General features: G+C 65.6%; 1 protein-coding gene across 24 annotated transcripts in view; it reads left to right on the top strand.

Annotated features, from left to right (window-relative positions):
* KIF1A (kinesin family member 1A) overlaps positions 1 to 16,864 on the top strand; it is a 101,723-nt gene extending 84,859 nt beyond the window's left edge. For 13 of the 24 annotated variants that reach the window (XM_045481974.1, XM_045481972.1, XM_045481962.1 and 10 more), the window contains 11 exons: positions 5,972 to 6,086; positions 7,054 to 7,187; positions 8,171 to 8,232; positions 8,556 to 8,701; positions 8,968 to 9,168; positions 9,632 to 9,709; positions 10,255 to 10,379; positions 11,163 to 11,315; positions 11,873 to 12,065; positions 12,904 to 13,022; positions 13,375 to 16,864. In XM_045481974.1, the coding sequence (XP_045337930.1) occupies positions 5,972 to 6,086; positions 7,054 to 7,187; positions 8,171 to 8,232; positions 8,556 to 8,701; positions 8,968 to 9,168; positions 9,632 to 9,709; positions 10,255 to 10,379; positions 11,163 to 11,315; positions 11,873 to 12,065; positions 12,904 to 13,022; positions 13,375 to 13,417 (1,369 nt within the window). In that variant the 3' untranslated portion in view covers positions 13,418 to 16,864. Of the gene's footprint in view, positions 1 to 4,711; positions 4,736 to 5,971; positions 6,087 to 7,053; positions 7,188 to 8,170; positions 8,233 to 8,555; positions 8,702 to 8,967; positions 9,169 to 9,631; positions 9,710 to 10,254; positions 10,380 to 11,162; positions 11,316 to 11,872; positions 12,066 to 12,903; positions 13,023 to 13,374 lie in introns of all 24 variants that reach the window. The other 11 variants (XM_045481953.1, XM_045481973.1, XM_045481970.1 and 8 more) reach the window with 1 other exon arrangement.
* Positions 16,865 to 18,333: the final 1,469 nt, after the last annotated feature.

The raw sequence follows: 18,333 nt of genomic DNA, 5'->3' as shown, positions 1-18,333 counted from the left end.
CCCCTCATTCCTCGCCTCTCATCCCCTCACCCCTCACCCCTGACCACTTATGCCTCACCCCTCACCCCTCACCTCTCATGCCCTCATCCCCTCACCCCGTCACCCCTCACCCCAACCACTTCCCCCTCACCCCTCTTCCCCTCACCCCTCACCTCTCATCCCCTCACCCCCTCACCCCCGACCACTTATCCCTCACCCCGCATCCCCTCATCCTCTCATCCCCTCACCCCCTCACCCCTCACCCCCGACCACTTACCCCTCACCCCTCACCCCCTCACCCCTCACCCCCCACCCCTGACCACTTATTCCTCACCCGGCATCCCCTCACTCCTCACCTCTCATCCCTTCACCCCTCACCCCTGACCACTTACGCCTCACCCCTCATCCCCTCATCCCCTCACCCCTCACCTCTCATGCCCTCATCCCCTCACCCCCTCACCCCTCACCTGTCACCCCCAACCACTTCCCCCTCACCCCTCTTCCCCTCACCCCTCACCTCTCAACCCCTCACCCCCTCACCCCACACCCTCCACCCCTGACCACTTATCCCTCACCTGTCATCCCCTCACCCCTCACCTCTCATCCCCTCACCCCCTCACCCCTCACCCCCGACCACTTATCCCTCACCCCTCATCCCCTCACCCCCTCACCCTTCACCACCGACCACTTACCCCTCACCCCTCACCCCCTCACCCCTCACCTCTCACCCCCTCACCCCCGACCACTTATCCCTCACCCCTCATCCCCTCACTCCTCACCCCCAACGACTTACCCCTCACCCCTCATCCCCTCACCCCTCACCTCTCATCCCCTCACCCCTCACCCCTCACCTCTCACCCCCTCACCCCCGACCACTTATGCCTCACCCCTCGTGCCCTCATCCCCTCACCCCCTCATCCCTCACCCCCGACCGCTTATCCCTCACCCCTCATCCCCTCACCCCCCACCCCTGACCACTTATCCCTCACCTGTCATCCCCTCACCACTCACCTCTCATCCCCTCACCACTCACCCCTGATCACTTACCCTCACCCTTCATCCCCTCATCCCCTCACCCCCTCACCCCTCGCCCCCAACCACTTATCCCTCACCCTTCATCCCCTCACCCCTCACCTCTCATCCCCTCACCCCTCACCCCTGACCACTTATTCCTCACCCCCCACCCCTCACCCCCAGCCACTTATCCCCTCACCTCCTCACCTCCTCACCTCCTACACTCTTATCCCCTCACCCCTCATCCCCTCACCCCTCAGCCTTATCTCCTCGCCCCTCACCCTCTTATCCTCTCACTCCTTCATCTCCTTACCTCCTCACTCCTTACCCTCTCATTCCCTCACCTCCTCACCCTTCACCCTCTCATTGCCTCACCCCTCACTCCCTCACCCCTCACCATTTATCCTCTCACCCCTTCATGCCTTCACTTCCTCGCCCCTCACTCTCCTATCCCCTCACCCCTTCATCCCCTCACCCTCCCCACTTCCTCGTCCCCTCAGTCCCTTAATCGTCTCACCTCTCCTTTTCCTTCTGGTCCGAGGACCCTCGCCCGGCACGGTGGGTGAGGCCGTGAGCCTTACATGGGTCGCATCGGGTGCAGCAGAATCCCCAGGCTGGGGTTCAAGCCCGTTGCCCTGCTCCCAGCTGTGTGACCGTGCTGGGGTCACCCTCCTCACCGGACACGAGGGCTGTCCCGGCTGCAGTCCGGGGGGCTCCGTCCTGCAAGTCTGCCTGTCAGTTCGCCTTCCCCAGGGCCACTCTTGAGAGTAATTCTCTTCTAGAGACGGACTTCCTAGAGCGTTAGGAGTTTCTTGTTGACACTTTGAGCATGGGTTTGATTTTCAGATTCTCAACAAACCCGTTCGCATCAGGATGCCCACCTGGCCTGCCCGCTAACCTGCCGCAGCTGAGACGCTTGTCACACGCGCCAGGTGCCAGGCACAACACGGTTGTCTAGATGTCTAAATAGGCCACGTGCAGCCGGCATGCGAGAGTGCCATCGGGAACGCCCGGGCCCCGTGTGCTGGGAGCCCCGACCTCCCGATTACCCTACCCTGGCAGTCCGGCCCCACCTGAGCCCCAGGGGACGTGCGCGGGCGCACAGCCCGTTGGGCTAGGCAGGGCAGGGCCGGCGTGGGGGCTCCCATGCCACAGTCCGAGGGGAGATGACACACCTGCCCCTGTCCTGGCCGGTGTAGCCGCTGAAACTTTCTGAGCAAGAGTCGACACGGACGAAACATCGTAGAGCGTGTGACGTTTTCTGTGTCGACAAACTTTTTAAGTGAGTTTTTGGTTTTCCCCACGTGGGTCCTCCCTCGTTTGAGCCTCAGGCTCCACGTCCCGGCACTCAATTGGGGGTGGTCCCGTTTCTGGGCCCCTGCGGCCCCCCTCTCGTGCGTGGCCAGAGGAGAGCCGGCCGAGCGACCTCCCAGCCTGGGACCCCGCCCCACCCGGCTTGAGCTGCTCTGTGTTGAGACAGGCCTGGAGGCTGCTGGACTGGACCAGGGAGGTCTCAGAGGAGGGGGCGCCTTGACCCTGAGCCCCGCAGTCGGCTGCGGAAGGACCTGTGCAGGGCGGCATTTTCCTTCCAGAGGGAGGGCCCCGTGGGAACCCCTAGGGCTCTGCCGTGGGCCAAGCCTTGCCCTGCCCGCTGCTCTTTCTACGCAAGAGTGGCCCGGAGAAGGGCCGAGGCCTGGGGCCGTGGGTGGGACCTCACTGGAGGAGGGACACGTGCTCTGGCCTGTTTCCCCCAATGGGCTGGATCCCGAGGGCCCGCGGGCCGGTGGGGTGGGCCAGGCCCAAGGGGAGGCGCCGGAGTGGGCTCAGGGGCTCCACTCACGAGGTGGCCGCATCCCAGGGTTTCTGCCTCAGTGGGTCAGTGGGTTGGGGGTGGGGCCCGAGAATCCGCACTGCTAACAGCGCAGCGTCCCGAGTGGTGCTGCCGCTTCGGGTCCGGGGACCCCACGTCCGGGCTGCACCGTTCCCTGAGGAGTGGTATCTGAGGGACCGGCTGGGTGTCGGGTGGGGCAGAGTGAGGGGTGCTGTGGGGAACGGGGCTCTCTTCTGGGGGTGACCTGATGCCCAGAGAGGTCTCCAGAGTCCTGTGCCTGTTCACGAGTGGGGGTCCGGTATGGTACCCACGGCCTCCCACGGCATCCTGGCTCCCTCTCTGGCTCTCTGGGTCTTAGTTTCCTGCTTCCTGATCAAGGGGGCACCAATCAGCGGTTCCCATGCTGCGTCCTGCAGGCTTGGTGTCCTACGTGGCTGTCTAGGTCCCACATCGGGGGGGCCACCGCCCTCTGCACTCCAAGCACACCTGCCGTCACCTGGGCGGGACCTCCCTCTGCAGAGGCTCCAGGGGCTCGGAAGTGTTGTTGGGGACCCTTCCTGCCTGGGGCTCCGGGGTCTGGCACCCACGGCTGGCTGGGGGCTGACCAGTGGTTTGGAGCCAGCTATGGGCAGCAGCTCGGCTATGCCAGGTCAGACCCTGGCCATCTTGGCACCTGGGGAACGGTGCAGTGAAAGGTGCCATCCTAGGCTGTGGACGTGGGCCCAAGAGGGTCCCCACCCCCCGTCACCTCATACGTGAGACCCACGGGTTCAGGTTTTCGGAGAGATTCTTGGTCACTGGAGTCTCATCAGGGCGAAAGCCTGACGGAGGGCCTCCCGGCCAAGAGCACCTTCAAGGGGCCTCGGTAAGCCTTGTTGGAGGTGTGCCGTCTCTCCGTGCGGCTCCAGCCAGTTCTGGCACGGCCCACCTGGTCCTGGGGCGAGGCCCCTGGCTGAGCCCTGGGTCTCTGGCTGGCCAGACCGGGCTGGCTCTGGCTCCTCTGGAGTGTCCCGCCCGAGGCTGAGGGGCTCCGGACGAGGCGGGGACCCAGCTCCTGATGCCCGAGTAGGAGCCTGCCCTGGGAGGGGCACACAGAGAGTGCACGCTGACGTAGAACCGTGCTGGCCCCCGATCTCGGGCCAGCGGTGGGGGCAGGCTGGGTCCACATGGCCAGAGCGCTTGCAGCGGAACGGAAGCCGGCGGTGTTCTTTAGCGACTTTTGAGGCAGGTGGACAGAGGGGACCGCACCGAGCTGAGGCCGTGGGCCAAGCTGGAGGGTTTGGGGCTGGCTGGCCCACTTGGGTGGGGGCCCCAGGCTAGCCGTCCCCGGTGTGTCACCGGGGCCTCTAGGAGGCGAGGACTAAGGATGATGACCCCCGGGGCCCCGCCCTCGGCACCTTGTACTGGCTCATTCAGCCCGCAGCACGTCTCCATGGGGCCCCAGTGCCTGCCGGTGGTCCGTCCAGGAAGCAGGGTACAGAGATGTCTGGCGAAGGCCCGGGGTCGAGTGGCCGTGCGGGAGCATTCGGAGGCCGGGGGTCCGGAGGGCGTTTGGGCCAGCCTGCCGTGGACCACCGGCCGTGCCTGCGGGCCTGTGGCGTCTGGGGGCCCCCGGGACCGAGGGTGTCCCTTTAGATCTTGGTCACGGGTCCACGGGTACCCGCCTGGTCCTGCTGGGGTGGGCCCAAAGCTCTCAGCGCAGACGCGGGGGGCCGGGGTCGGAGAGGGCCCCGCCCGCCGCCCCGTGAGGCGCTTCGGTGGCCAGCGGGACAGCACACACACCCGCTCACTGTCGGTTAGCTTGTACCCGGCCGTGTGACCGTGCTCGTTCTGACTTGTCCATCTCTTCTGTGTGTACGTGTGTGTCCTGGCTGCCTCCACCTTTAGCGTTTCGTTCGGAAATGACACTAGGTACAGCTCACTTTTCTCTTCCGCGCTGGCTTGGTCCGTCCCTCTTCCGCTTTTCAGTCCCCTTTCTCCTGCGACGTCTCCCCTGCGCTCTCTGCCAGTTCTCCGGTCACCCCGCTGTCCTCACGTCTCTTCCCCTGGGTCTTTGTCCTCGGTGACGTGTGTGTGACAGCGGCCCTGCCCCGTCCCACTGCTTCGCCCCGCGCCCCTGAGCGTGTCACGGGGAGCCCGTCCGCGCCCCGGCGTGGCCTCGCTCCTCCTGGCCGCCCTCCGCGCCCCTGGGCCGGGCCGGCTCCTCGTGGGGTGGTGGGGGGGGGGGGTGGGGGGCCCGGTGGGGCCAGGGCGTGAGCCGCTGCCCGCGGTCTGTGTCTTTGAGGATGCTTGGATGGAAACGGGGCAAGGCTGGGGGCTGAGTGGCCACACTGTGGACTGAGGCAAATTTACCACCTCAGATAGGATCCTCGAATGCCCACCCGGCCTCGGACAAGAGTTTAGGAGCTCTGCCGGGTGGTTGAAAACAGGAGCTATCCTATAATAGGAAACCCTGCCCCGGAGCGGAGGCCGCTGAAGAGTGTGATGTCCCGCCTCCCAGGGGCGGCTTAGGCTGCCCTCAGAGGGGCCACGGGCCTCCGGCTCTGCTCACAATCTTTCTGGGTTCGAGATGGGGACAGGGAGCAGGGCCCACCACCTGCTCTGTGCTAAACCGAGAGGAGCCTGGCCGCGGGGGGCGGGGGCGAGGCCATCTGCCCCGGGCCACCCCGCTTCCACTCCAAGTGTCCTCCCCCAAGGGAGGAGATGGGCCACACAAGGTTTTGGCAAACCTGGGCAGGTCGGGACCTCCTTACTCAGACGGGGCAGGAAGGGGTGGCGCCCTTCTGCCCTCTCCGCGTCTCTCACCCCTGTCTGCCCCCACCTCCCCTCCTCTCCCTCCCTCTTTCCCTTTGTTGCTGTGTCCCAGCCCGCTTGCCTCCTGCCCTCCCTTCCCTGTCCCCTCTGCCCCCGCCTCAGCGTCAGCGCTGCGGCTGCCCCGTCCGTCCATCCGTCCGTCCGTCCGCAGGGGAGTCCCCCACCCAGCCCGGTCCCCAGTAAGGAGGAACCTACTGTTCTCGACCCGCCGCCCGGGCTTCCTGACCGGTGGCCCATAGGTCTCTCTGTCTGTGTCTGTCCGTCTGCATGTCCCCAGCCCACAAGCGCGGCCCGTGTGCTGCCACATTTGACCTTGTCTCTGCTTCCTTCCAGGACCTTTTACCAGTTTGAGGCCGCGTGGGACAGCTCCATGCACAACTCTCTGCTGCTAAACCGGGTCACCCCGTACCGAGAGAAAATCTACATGACCCTCTCGGCTTACATTGAGGTGAGAAATCTGTGCCAAGGGTGTACCCCCAAATCGCTGCCCCCCCAAGTCCGAGATGCTTGCCAAGGGGCAGTGGGGGCCCTGGGTAGCCCCGGACAGAGGACTTGTCAAGTTCTTATTCAATCCACGTACTTCTAATGGCGCCGTTCCCCCTCCCAGCACTATGTTCAGTGTGGCTTTGACCTCGGGGTTGCGGGAGGCCTGCATCCATGTTCCGGGCAGCCTGAACCAAGAACCTGCCCCACCCCGTCCCCAGGGTCTTGTGCTGTGCCTTCCCTGCCAAGCACAGCGGGTGGCCCGGAGCATGGGCGTTGCCAGCTGGGTGCAACAGCGGGGACCTAGCAGCCCGGAGGGTGGCAGCTGGTGGCACGGTGGCACTCCACCTCCCCTCCCAGCCCAATTGCTCCGGCTGTGGGAAGGGAGCGTCCCGACTGCCTCTCGGGGTGGTGGTTTGCTGGGGAAGCACTGGCTGGGCCCTGCCGCCGTGAGTCCCGGCCCACAGCGGCCCTGCCGGCACCTGCTGTTGAGCTGCAGGAAAACAAGAGAAGCAGCGGTGTGAGAGACGCCGTGTCAGGGCCCCGGGAAGTCATCTAGAGTTAAAATGTGGGTGGGAAGCCAGGATCTGGTTTGATCTTCACAGGTGTTTTTGGGAGCGTGTTGCCCCATCCCGTGGCAAGGTGGCGGGGGCCTGACAGGGTGAGGCCTGTGTCTGGGACCTTCGGGGTCCCCGGCACCAATGCCAGCCCTCTGCGGCCCAGGGAGGTGGGGCCCTGGCTCTCTCCCGGAAGTCTCCTGGGGGCGGGTGGTGCAGGGAGCTCGCACCTGGGTGGGGGGCCAGGGCAGAGACCCAGGAAGGTCTGGGGCTGTCGGTCAGTGGCTTGTGCACCCCGGGAGGTTAGAAGGGGGCCTGGGGCCTGGGTGCCGTGGGGTGCTCCTGCGACTGAGCCCCCCCTGCCCCCCAATGCAGATGGAGAACTGCACCCAGCCAGCCGTCATCACCAAGGACTTCTGCATGGTCTTCTACTCTCGGGATGCCAAGCTGCCCGCCTCGCGCTCCATCCGCAACCTGTTTGGCAGCGGGAGCCTGCGGGCCTCGGAGAGGTGAGCCTGCCCTCGGGGGGTGGCCCAGGGGTCTGCTGTCCGGCACTCTGGCCCCGGTGAGGACAGACCGGACTCTGCACGGGGAGCGGCTGGCGTGTCTGGCAGAGGCTCGAGTGACACGCCGGCTTCAGGCGGGCCCAGACCAGAAGGCAGACTGGCCACTGTCCCAGCCAGTCCCCTGCATTCAGAGCCTCTCACCTGCCCCTGATGTTGGGGTCAGTGGAGGCCATGGGACACAGATGGCACATTGAGGGGCGTGAGAGCGCCCGAGTCTGCCCACAGGCATGCGGGAGAAGGCCTGGGGGGTTTGCCCTTCGGCCCTCCTGTGGGTGGTCCTGGGCCCGCTTCCCCGTAGGACCTCAGGGCCGTGCCATCAGGCCTGGGGGCTGCGACTGGAGAGAGGGCATTCTGGACAGGGCCTCTTGCCATTGGAGGCTGGCAGTGCCCGAGGGAGGAGAGTGTCAGGCCCAGGCCCAGCCGTCCCTTCTTGCTCTGTGACCTGTCCCTGCATTCCTGGGGCGGGGAGGGGTGGTGGTGAACGAGAGTGTCAGGGCAGTGAGGAGAGACCACCAGGCCACCTGTGCTCACCTTCGGTGAGGCTCCCCACACTGTCTCGTGGACCCCAGTGTGCGGGACACCTGGGCACAGCCAGGAGGACAGAGTCTGGGGCTCAGGACTTAGTGGCCTTGGGCTGGCTGTAACCCGGCCACGCAGGGTCACCTAGTGAGCACGGGATACCGCCTGCGAGCCTGGCTCCCCCCGTGCAAAGGTTCGTGGCGCGCACTTGGCGAAATCGTGGTCCCTGGCAAGAGGGGGCCCGGAGGGGTCTGGGAAGGGGACCGCCCACACGTGGCTGCAGCTCAGAGCCCCCGCGGCCCCGCGCGGGGCCACCAGGCATGGGCTCGCAGCAGGACCGGTGCCAGCTTCACATTTGATCGGCCCTGGCCATGCCCGGTGCCCACCCGTGTCCCCTCTCCCCGCAGCAACCGCGTGACAGGCGTGTACGAGCTCAGCCTGTGCCATGTGGCCGATGCCGGCAGCCCAGGTAGGCGCGTGGTGGGGGGTGGGAGGCACTTGGTTAGGAGCCAGGGTTCCCTGGGGTCCCTCAGCTAAGCTGCCGTTTTGGGGGGCCCTCGCTTTCGAGACTCATGTGCTCACCTTTGTACTTCGGGAGTTGTTCTGAGAGGCCGGAGGGCCGTGAGGGGAGAGGCAGCGCGGGGGGCGAGCCCAGCGGCCGCCGTGCTGGATGACTTCCTGTGGCTGAGGCTCTCCCGGGGGGCCGGCCTCCCTCCGTGGACAAGTCCCCACGGGGGGCCCGAGGCCTGGCGCCAGGGCGCGGACGTGGCCAGACCGGCGCCCCCTTTCCAGGGATGCAGCGGCGGCGGAGGCGCGTGCTCGATACGTCTGTGGCCTACGTCCGCGGCGAGGAGAACCTGGCGGGCTGGAGGCCCCGGAGCGACAGCCTCATCCTGGACCACCAGTGGGAGCTGGAGAAGCTGAGTCTCCTGCAGGAGGTGTGCTTGTGCTCCCCGGGCGCGGACTGCGGGCCGCAGGGTGCACGGGGGGTGGGGGCGGGGGGCTCGCGTGTCCGTCAGTTCCACCCCCCGCCGACCCCGGGGCAGCCGCACACCTGCAGGGGGAGGGCAGCTCGCTGGCTGCTTCGAAGGGCGGCTGCGGGGCTGGGGCTCAAGGCCGAGTGCTGGCGGTGCCCCAGGGAAACGGCGGGCGCTCGTGGGTCCGGGCGCCCCCGGGGCTGAGCTGCGCTCCGGCTGTCGTGCAGGTGGAGAAGACCAGGCACTACCTGCTGCTGCGGGAGAAGCTGGAGACCACGCAGCGGCCCGGCCCCGAGGCGCCGTCCCCCGCCTCCAGCGAGGACTCCGGCTCCCACGGCCCGTCCGGCCCCTCGTCCCCACTCTCGGCCGAGGGCCGGCCGTCCCCCCTGGAGGCTCCCAACGAGAGACAGCGGGAGCTGGCCGTCAAGGTGGCTCAGGCGGCGCTGCTGTGACCCCGGCCCCTCTGGGGGTGACTCAGCCCTGTCCCGTCAGAGCAGGAGCGGGGAGAACGAGGGGTCCCGGGAGTCCCCTCGCCTACCCCTCACCCACCCACACTGGAATTTGTCAGCCTTCTACAGCTTCCTCCCCCAAGCAGTGACCTGCTTCCTTGAATACCTATGCTGACGGGGAGCTTACCCCCCCTGCCCGGAGCTGGCTCTTTCTGCCGCTTGACGGGCCGCGGGGAAGGCCTCTTAGACTGTGGGCAGCGCTGCCCACCCCCCGCCTTTGCCCTCGGCCCCCAGCCTGCTCTGAGAGGCTTCCCCGGCTCAGCCGTCACCTCGGAGGGTGGAGGTGCCTGGGCCCCCGGGCAGTCACCCACGTCAGGGGCCGTGCCTGGGGCGGAGCCGGGTCCGGGGGCCTCCTGACTCCGGGCATTTGTTCCCCTAACAGTGCTTACGCCTCCTCACGCACACGTTCAACCGAGAGTACACCCACAGCCACGTGTGCGTCAGCGCCAGCGAGAGCAAGGTGGGCAGAGAGGGGCCACCCCCAGGTCATCGCGGGGCTGTGGTCACCAAGAAGAACTCACAGTCGTATCCAGAGAAGGAAATAAGGGTTTTCTTGGAAACATACTGTCATAGCCAAGGGCCCCGTCTCCCTGTGCCTGGGGTCTGTGGAGCACACGGGCCTCCCGGCCTGGCCCTCGCCCAGCTGCCTCTGTCCTGGGCTGGTCAGGCCCCGTCCCTGTGGCCATCCTTCCCCTACCAGGGGGCGGATCCCGGTCCCCGGAGCTGGTGTGGTCCCTGTGCTGCCCCACCCCCCTTGATTCGGGACCTGCCGTGCACAGCCTCTGCTCAGTCTCTGGCCCATCGCTGGTCGTCACCTTTGACGTGTGTAGGGGTGTGTAGGGGCCAGGGGCAGGTCGAGGGGGGCTGGGAAGAGGGTCTGGCCTGCAGTTGGAATGGGGGGTGCCCCAAATGGAGGTCAAAGGTGAGCAGAGGCATAGGAATTAGCCACTGCAGGGGTGTCCCCACTCTGCAAGCCCCTCGCCAAAGGCCTGCTGTCCTCCACAGCTCTCCGAGATGTCTGTCACCCTGCTTCGGGACCCATCCATGTCCCCTCTGGGGGCAGCCACGCTCACACCCTCCTCCACCTGCCCCTCTCTGGTGGAGGGGCGGTACGGAGCAGCCGATCTGAGGTGAGTGAGCCCCGGGCTCCGGGAGCAGCTTCCAGTGCCGAGAACGGACCGATGACCTCGGCCGTGACCCAGGCGCACGGTGCAGGGAACGTGGCGCGTGCGTGGCCGGGCACGAGGGACGGCCACAGGCATCGAGGGCAGGGCCAGCTGGAAGGGATCTGCCCCGCGCCCTGCCCTGGCTGGCGCGGCCCCCGCCCATCTCCGGTGGTGTTACTTTTCCGAGGCCAGTTTCTGCTGAAGGGTAGACTTACAATGCACCGGGGACGAAAACCGGGAACGGGTCAAACCGGCACAAAAGCCAAACCCTTTTCGGGGGCAAGTGCTGGTACAACAGTCAGTAGGAAAACCGGCGACGAAGTAGCTTGGAGACCCACGGGCCTGCCGTCGTGCTGATGGCCGGTGTCTGCTCAGCTTTACCAGCACCTCTTACGCCCGGTCCCTTAGACTTTAAATCCCTCAAGGCATCCACATTTTCTTCTTAAAATAAAAAGGCATCCAGCCCTCCGGGCCTCATCTGAGACGGGCCTGTGCTCAGCTGGGGAGCTGAAGAGACAGGGGGCCGCTTTCACAGGGGCGGGGAACGGAAAGTGCCAGGAGAAGGGCGGTGGGTCTTGCGGCCACGCCGGACCCTCCCCGAGCTCCAGCTGTGGCTGCGGCCGGGCAGACCCTCGGAGGTGCCCGTGGGGCCGGCTGGATGTGGGAGGAAGCCCGGTCCCACGTGGCTCCCCGGCCCAGCGGGGACTCTCCCTGCAGGGGTGCAGAGGCTTCGCTTTGCTTCCCCAGGACCCCGCAGCCCTGCTCCCGGCCGGCCAGCCCAGAACCTGAGCCTGTGCCCGAAGCAGATTCGAAGAAGCTTCCATCCCCTGCTCGGGCCGTGGAGGCAGACAAAGAGCCCCCGCGCCTGCTGGTTCCTGACATCCAGGAGATCCGGGTCAGGTGTGTGGGGGGTGCCCTGCCCCAAACCGGGGCTCTTCTAAAACCACCCGGCCAGCTCTGTCCCTGACCCAGGCCCGGGGACAGCGCCACACTAGGGAGGCAGGCAGGCAGGCCACCCCTGACCTGGGGCAGGAGCAGAGAAGGAGCAGACCGCAAAAGGGCAGGAGGGGGCCGGGGACCTCGCGGGCACCTCTGCAGAAAGATGGTTTAATGCATCTGCGAGTTATCAGTTTGGCCTCTGTGCCAGATGCCTGCCTGGCCCTTGTGGCCCGAGAACGCCACCCTCCGCAGGTTGTGGTCACGGAACCCCATGTGACAGCGAAGGCGGCTGCAGCTTTTTTTTAAAGTTTCTCCTTCTCACAGCTGGAGAAACTGAGGCCCAGAAATAGGTTGGTGGTTCTGGTCTCCGATCTCCCGGGTTGGGGTTCTGCCGGGTACCCCATAGCCCCTGAGCCCCGGCCGGTACCGCCACGGGCCTGGTGGAGGGTGGTGGGCCCCACCGTGGGACCCCCACTGACCGCCAGGAGCACATGAGCCAGCAGGCGTCCCTCCTGCAGCCCCATCGTCTCCAAGAAGGGCTATCTGCACTTCCTGGAGCCACACACGGCCGGCTGGGCCAAGCGCTTCGTGGTGGTACGGCGGCCGTATGCCTACATGTACAACAGTGACAAGGACTCTGTGGAGAGGTTCGTGCTCAACCTGTCCACCGCCCAGGTGGAGTACAGCGAGGACCAGCAGGCCATGCTCAAGGTACAGCCTTGGAAATGGGATGGGCGGGCCCCGGGTTGGCCAAGGCCCGGCGAACCCCCGGCGGGGCCGCGGGAGGTGGGAGCCGGGCCCCCGTCCCCCGTAGGCCCGTTTCCTACTCGCTGCCAGACTGAGGTCCCCACGTCCTGTCTCTCACAGGGTCCCCCTTCGGCCCTCCCACGGGGCACCTAGTCCTGGTGACGGCCAGCCATGGCTGTGGTCCACGGACGGGGCGAGCACTGACCCATTCCCCAGGGACACCCTGGGTCGGGGGCTCTGAGCCCCACGGGGCCGGCTGTGTCGTGGGCCTGGGAACACGGCCTTCCTGTCCCCTGGCTTTGCCCTGCCCTTCTCCGAGCCAGCAGTGACCCTGGCTTTGCCAGACTCCTACAGCACCCGCTGGCCGATTTCTGATGCCCTGTGGTGGGGGGTGGGCACGAACTCGACGTGCCGCCCACACCTGCCCCACCCGGGGCTCAGGCTCAGCAGGAGAGGCCGGCACGGCGGCAGAGTCAGAATCGCAGGGGAAGGAACCTCGGCCCGGGAGGGGTAGACGCATCCCCGGGGACCATGCAGAGCAGGCCACAAGGGAGCCCTGGGGCAGGAGAAGACACAGGGTGTCCCCACCGCAGAGCCTTCCGCGAGGGGGCCGCCCCCCGTGTGGGTCAGACCGGGCCGTGTGCACTGCGGTTGTCTCCTGCGGGTTGTTCTTTCCTGCCCCCTCACCCCTGGGATGTCCCGGTGGCGCCCCTCCCCTGCCCCGACCCATGCCCCACGGTGACCACTGTGTGCCAACCTGGCGGAGGCCTCGCGCCGTCTCACGGCAGCCCTGCCTTTGCAGACACCCAACACGTTTGCCGTGTGCACGGAGCACCGCGGCATCCTGCTGCAGGCCAACAGCGACAAGGACATGCACGACTGGCTGTACGCATTCAACCCCCTCCTGGCCGGGACCATACGGTACGCGGCTCCCCCTGCAGGTGGCGGGAGGGCACCGCCCCCGGGCGCGTTCTTGAGGACGTTAATGCCTAATTTGTGTCGTTGCTGCCGGTAAAGCGTATGAGCCCCTGAGATGTTCAAAATGTACTTGCTCCCGGGGGCAGGCCCTCACGCGGTTGCAAACACAACTCACGGTCAGGCCTGGGCACAGCGAGCCCTGGCGATGGGACCCCCGCCCCTCCTGCACCGCCGACTTGCAGAAGGCAGGTGGGCGACTCCTGAGCCCGGGTCTCCGGGTGAGCAGGGAAGCAGAGGGGGCGTCCGCCGCCGAGAGGCCGGCATCCTGACCCCCGCTTGTCTCCACCTCCCGCAGGTCCAAGCTGTCCAGACGGCGGTCTGCCCAGATGAGGGTCTGAGCCGGAGCCCCCCGCGCCCCCACGACAGCCAGCAGGCCAGCCCCGCCCCCAGTCCTCGTCACCATCCGTCACGTCACGCGCGCCCAGCCTGCCCCCACCAGCCAGCCAGCCAGCCGGTCCCCTGTTGGGGACGCTGCGCAGGGGCCCCACAGAGCGCCGCCTCTGGCCCGGGCGCCTGCACCGCAAGACCTATCCTGCCCCGAGCAGAGGCCACGTTCTGTCTTCCTTCGGAGCGGGCCCCGGGTGGGAGCGGCTGGGAGGTGCCAGAGAGGCCGGAGGGCACGAGTCAGGGGCGTCGCCGCCGTTCTGATATTTTTTTAAGCATAGACAGACTTATAATTAATATACATTAGTTAGTGACACCGAAACAGGCCACTCAGAAATTAACTCTAAGACTGTGTTCTATTTATAAGTATTTATTTCTAATGCCTTCACATAGACCCGTAGCATTCGGATGGACCCCGTCCCCTGCTTGTTCCCTCTCTCATCCCCAAGCCTCGCAGGGAAGACCACGGTGAAGAGGCGTCTGCACAGGCCGGGCACCACCTGGTTGGCACCACGGGGGCACGTCCACCCAGGCCCGAGCTCAGGCTCGTGGGGGAGGCCTTCCACCCAGGGTGCGTGCGTGTGTGTGTGTGTGTGTGAGCGTCAGGGGACCCGGCGCCCAAGGTCCAGGCCGCGAGGGGGGTGGCGTGCACCCTCCCAGCCGGAGGTAGAATCCGCATCTCACCCGGACAGCAGCCGCCGAGACGCGACCCCGCGGGCAGTGCCGGCAGCTTCTCCCCAGGAGCGTGCGGGCACGAGGGGGACCAGGCAGACGGGCCCCTGGGCTGTGGGGCTCTCCCGGCAGGGACGGCAGGGGTGGTGTGTCCAGGCCGGCAGGGTGCAGGTGGCGGGGGGAGAGATGGTCCGGGCGGTGGGGGGCTGGGGGTGCAGCCTCTCAAGCTCCGGGTGGTTTCCGGGAAGAAGGTGTGTGGCTTCCCCCCTCTGCCCCGAGAGAGGAGTGTCTGTGAGTCCCAGTGAGAAGATTCCACGGGGTCAGGGGAGGGCAGCCAGCAATGAGGCCCCCGTCACCAAGGAGGCTCCCCTCTCCTGCACCTGAGGGCGCTGCCCTTGTGTGGCTGCAGTGTCCGATTCGTGCCCCCAGGGACTGCACGCCCCAGGCCCGGCCGCCGGGCAAGAGCCTGCCCCGGGCTGGGAGTCTGGTCGGGCACCACACCCGGGCCACAAACACATCAGAGAAACCCTGGGGTCTGGGGGGGTCTTCGGTGACCTGTTCCCTTGCCCGCAGCCACACGTGGCTTTTCTAACTCCAGTCAAAACAGCAACCGGTCCAGAAACCCCTGTCCCGCCACGAGCAGGTTCCGCTCGGAACCTGGGCGTCCATGCCGTTCTCTGGTGCCTTCCACTGCCTTCGCCAGACCCTGCAGGGCACCCCAGTGACACCCCCTTTCCCACTTGGTTCAGATCACCTTGTCGCACCCCGGCCAGTGGTCTGGGGCCCCCTCAGCCTGGCTGTCCCCAAGCGGCACTGACGAGGCCTGTGGATATTGAACGGGTTCCGCGCCCTGAGGCCCGAGGTGTGCGCGGCCTCTTTCCTCTAGGGGTGCGTGGGCGTGGCTCCCACACCAAGCGACCAGGTTTCGGTTGGAGGCTTCCCTTTGGCAAAGTTATCCCCCCAATAACTTGAGCTTCGCCCTGGACGTGGGACCAGGCGGACGGGCTCCCCCATCTGAGCGCCGTCTGGCAGCCGCGTCTGGTTCCGCCGGCCGCGCCGGGCCGCTTGGAGGCTGTGAGCACGCCTTTCCCGTAGCTGGTCTGGGCAGTGCGTCAGCGGTCACTTCCACCCGCTGCTCCCCTCGTCCCGGTGCTCGGAAGTCACCACTGATGGCATCGCTCCATCGGCAGAAAACGCGTCCGAGGAAACCACATCTGTGGGACGCGGGGACCCAGCGGCCTTCTTTGGGGACCCCCAGAGGAGGGCTCGCATCCTGGACAGAGAGCGAACGTCCGGAGACCGGACGTTCCCGGGCGGAGACGCAGAGGGCAGGGGTATGGCACAGTCCAGAGCAAGCATTTATTCTGGCTCCTGTGATGGCCTTGAGGGCAGGGAGGGGACCAGGGAAGGAGGACGTGGTTCCTAGATGAGTTGGTTCCCGACAGCCCCCCTTCCCGCGGGGAGACTGGAGGTGCAGGGCCCGGGCCGCAGGCCACCCAGGTCAGCCAGCCTGGAGCCGCGGCCTGGGAAGGCTCCGAGGCCCCCGCACCCGGGGCGCAGGGGTCTGAGGCCAGCCAGCCTGCAGAGCACCTGCCTCGTGGGGCTGAGGGAAGGGGGGATGCGCCCCATACGCGGGAGCCTCCACAGCCATGGAGGTGCCCCCAGGACCGTTTGATTCTGGCCCTGGTGCCCGTGCCCGCGAGCCAGGTGTGGGCCACGTGGACCCCCTGTCCCCTGCCAGACCCTCGGAGTTGGTGGGGAGAGAGATCCAAGTCAGAACACCTGGTCCCTTGTCCGCCCTGCCAGAAGCTACCCAACGTGTCACGTCAGAGGGGACGGCACTTCGCAAACTGGGCCACAGTCTTCACATCTGTGATGAGGGAGGCTGCTGTTTCCCAGAGGAAGGTCAGGCCTGGCTGTGGCTGTGATTTCTCACCAAGTGGGGAGGGAAGAAAGATCCAGAAAGCCATCTCTCTGGGAGTTTTTTTTTTAACACCTGATGGCACTCGTTTTGCTTTGAGGGATAGCCGTCCTCACCCAAAGAAGCCCTCTGTCTCCTCCAGGGAGAGGGGGAGTCCCCCCGCTGATCCGCTGTGGTCCCAGGAAGGGGGGCGCTGGGCTCCAGGCTCCAGTGGGACCCAGCTGGAGCCCAGGGGTGTTGACGTGTTCCCAAGCTCCAAGGCCTCTGTGTTCCGAGTAATCACTCCTAAGATGCCAACGTTTCGGTCACCGATCACACACACGCACACACACGCCCCGGGTGGCTGCAGGGAGGCAGCCTCCCCCTCCGTCCCGGTTCCCCCTCCGCACCTGTCGGGTGGGCGTGGCGAAGCACTCGGGGAGAGTTCCTGAATGTCGCTGGTGGTTCGGGCGTCAGCGGATCTCGCAGTGCTGGTCCTCCGTCCGCCCCCTCCGGTGCGGGACCCCGGAAGGCGCCCTCCTTTTACCCCGGGGACCGGGGAAGGGTCCCCAGGGATCAACAGAGTCTATGGCTTCTTCCAGGCCGGTGCTTCCCGCAGCTGGCCGTCCCCCGCGTCCCCCCGTAGCTTGTACATATGTGGTTGTGTGGCACACCCTGGCCCCTGCACTGTAACCACCATCCCGAGTAACGACTCGAGTTCCCTGACGTCCTAAACCTGAGTGTTAGGCTCTAGGCTCCTGTACTGTGTGTGTGCACTTGAGAATCTGTCCAATTAAGAAATAAATGTGGCTCCTTATGCAACATCAGACCCGCGGGTGTCCACTGTGGCCTTACTTGTGTGTTGAGTCTGTTCGATGCGGCCAAGAATGGCCCCTGGGGTCAGAGGTCCAGCACTGTCCGGAGAGCACCCACTTCCCACACCGGGGAGGCAGGGGGGAGGAGAGCCTGGAGGGGTGTGAGGGGCGATGGTCACGGGAGCACCCGCCTGCTTCCCTCGGCACCCGGCCGCACCTGGTGCGTAACCCACGTGCCCAGGCGGCCTCAAAGCTTTTCTGTACGGTCAGCTTCACCCGGCACCAAAACCACACGACGATATTGCAAGAAAATGAAATGCAAACCGGTGTCTTTCAGCGACATAGAAAACGAGCGTCTTCGGTGACGTTTTGCCAAACCGAATCTACTAACTAGAAGGATAATCCCTCGTGACTGGGCGGGGCGAACCTCGGGAATGCGGGGTTGGCTCAAAGACCGATCAGTGTGATTCACCACGTTAAACCAACAAAAATCTGGTTGGAAATCAGAAAAATCAGAAAAATCAGAAAAATCACAGACACAGAAAAAGCGTTTGACCAAATGTGACGCCCGTTGCTACCTGAGCCTTTACGTGGACGGTCACGTCCTCAGCCTGACAAGGCACGTCTCCCAGCAGCCCACAGCTAACACCATCCTTAAGGGCAGGTGGGAGTGGGAACCCTCAGGACCGGGAGCGAGACAGGATGTCCTCTGTCAGCAGCAGTTGAAAGGAAGCAGACTCAGACACAACAGGGTCCGAGGTCCCCCGACACCCCCCTCGGGAGGCCGCCAGGCTCAGCAGTGTGACCACCGCTGCAGTCACGTGCCGCGGTCCTAGAGAACGCGGTGACAACGGAGGAGTGAGCACCTGTGATGGTCGCCCGTCCCCTGGCTTCATCCCTCTGCCCCATGGCGTGCAAGTTGGCCCCGAGACCGTGTGCTTTGCTCTATTTAAGTTTTATCTAAACGTTAAAATGATGGGGCGCCCGGGTGGCTCAGGCGGTTAAGCATCTCGGCTCACATGATCATATGATCTCACGGTTCCTGGGATCGAGCCCCACGTCGGGCTCTGTGCTGACAGAGCAGGGCCCGCTTGGGATTTTCTCTCTCTCTCCCTCTCTGTCTCTCTCTGTCCCTCCCGTGTGTGCTTGTGCGAGCATGCGTGTACACGCTTTTTCTCTCTCCCTGTCTCTGAAAAACAAATATAAATAAATAAGTAAATAAAAGTTAAACTCAGGCAAAAATAAAGATTGAACTCACGCTGATCGCTCAGCATGAATAGCCACTGAGCATTAGCCAGGCTTGTGTTCTCGGTGATGTGCTTCCTGGGTCTGAAACCACTTTCTGTGTGTTCTGACTGGGCCAGGCCCACCCCCCGCGCCAGTTGGAGCAAGGGGTTGGAGGGTGGAGGGGGGTCTCTGCGTGATCCCTGAGGGAGCCCCGGCTTCTCCGCTCACGGACTCCAGGGCTCCACCTGTTCCCCGC

The sequence above is a fragment of the Leopardus geoffroyi genome, chromosome C1, assembly GCF_018350155.1.
Source record: "Leopardus geoffroyi isolate Oge1 chromosome C1, O.geoffroyi_Oge1_pat1.0, whole genome shotgun sequence".
Taxonomy (NCBI): domain Eukaryota; kingdom Metazoa; phylum Chordata; class Mammalia; order Carnivora; family Felidae; genus Leopardus; species Leopardus geoffroyi.
This window is presented reverse-complemented; position numbering and strand designations above follow the sequence as displayed.